Genomic DNA, 1,641 nt, shown 5'->3' with positions numbered 1-1,641 from the left:
TCTCCTTCAAAACCTACTCCATTCTTGCTTGTGGATGGTCGTTGACTATCAGTTATGTTGAATAGAATTTCAAAGGTCTTTTCAAATTTGAGACTCTTATTTAATTTGATATTGCTTTCCTCTAGATCTTTTTTCAGCATTTCAATTTCTTGTCTCAATTTGGTACACTCCTCTTCATGATTCTCAACTTGTTTGGATTCTTCTAGTTGAGTCTTTAATTCTTTAATTTGCATTTTGTACTTAGTAACTTTTTCTTTCAATTTTGTATTTTGTTTGTATGCATAACATAACTCTTCCATGACATCAACATTTTCACCCTCTCTAGACGATTCATCATTTTCTTCTTCTCCACTACTTATCACGTCAACATCTTCATCCTTGCTGCATGACTTATCAACATTTTCTTCTTCTTGCTCGCTGGTCATGGCCAAAAAGTGTATCTCGTCTTCTATATCATCACTTTGTAATTCATCATTCACTCTTCTAATGAGCTATTTTTTTTCTTCGAGTATAGGCTCTTATTGTGCTTGTGAAACTTCTTTTTCTTATAATGGTTTTTAGCATGCTTCCCATCCTTTTTCTTTGTATACTTTTCTTCTTCATCATCACTAGAGTCACTGTTGTTTAGAGGGCATTTTGATGCATAATGTCTTGGTCTTCCGCAATTGAAACATTTGAATTTTCCTTTCCCCTTTTTCAATTTTCTTTTGAAGTGAGCATCTGATTCACTTCTTGAGCTTTCACTTGAAATTTTATTTTTGCTTTTACCCCTTTTAGATGCCTTGAATTCTATTTGCTTCTTTGATTCATTTCCTCCAACCCGCATTTCATAAGCAATAATGATTCCATGCAATTCATCTTTTGTCAACGTATCTAAGTCTTTTCTTTCTTTGATTATAGATATTTTAGAATTGAACTTCATAGGTAGTGATCTTAAAATCATTTCAACCACAAGACTTTCTTTAACTCCCTCACCAAGAGCTTGCATAGAATTGACAACATCATCTACACGATCAAGAAAAGTGGCTATATTCTCATCTTCCTTCATGTGGAGACTTTCAAATACTTTTTGATGAGTTTGTAGTTTGAATTTCTTTACATTTTCGGTTCCTTCATAAACATTTTTCAGCTTGTCCCAAATATTCTTGGCAGATTTATAGTGCATAACTTTTGAGAATATTGATTCATAAAGATTGCATAAAATTGCATATTTTGTTTTGGCATTGTTTTCACATTTTTTCTTTCCAACTGTATCCATTGGTGCGGTTTGTGGCTGTGTATAACCATCTACAACTGATTGCCAGACATTGAAACCAATAGCTGTTAGATAAGTTTCCATTTTTATACTCCAGTAGGCATAGTTCGTTCCATCAAGCATTGGCATTCTCTTTTGAAAGATCTCACCCATTGTGCTCCTTTTAGATCTACCTTCAAGTGGTTAGGCTTTATAGAAGGCATCGGCTTTGGTACCAATTGAAGAGCACACTATTATATTGACAGGTTTGGGGGGGAGGGTGAATCAGCATAATAACAATTTTGGCAATTTAAAACTTTGATCCAAACAATAACTTCAAATGCTGAAATAAACAATTATCCACATGAACACAATGACAATGATTTACATGGAAACCCAATGCAGGA

The 1,641-nt window shown here is 33.8% G+C and overlaps 1 protein-coding gene across 1 annotated transcript; it reads right to left on the bottom strand.

The window, feature by feature from the left end:
• Nucleotides 1–475: 475 nt before the first annotated feature.
• Nucleotides 476–1,408, bottom strand: LOC149533168 (uncharacterized). Its single transcript, XM_089805818.1, has one exon. The coding sequence runs from the start codon at nt 1,406–1,408 to the stop codon at nt 476–478; it is 933 nt and encodes a 310-aa protein (XP_089661944.1).
• Nucleotides 1,409–1,641: the final 233 nt, after the last annotated feature.

Source organism: Cupressus sempervirens, chromosome 10, assembly GCF_028749045.1.
Source record: "Cupressus sempervirens isolate cs-2001-9-10 chromosome 10, ASM2874904v1, whole genome shotgun sequence".
Classification (NCBI taxonomy): domain Eukaryota; kingdom Viridiplantae; phylum Streptophyta; class Pinopsida; order Cupressales; family Cupressaceae; genus Cupressus; species Cupressus sempervirens.
This window is presented reverse-complemented; position numbering and strand designations above follow the sequence as displayed.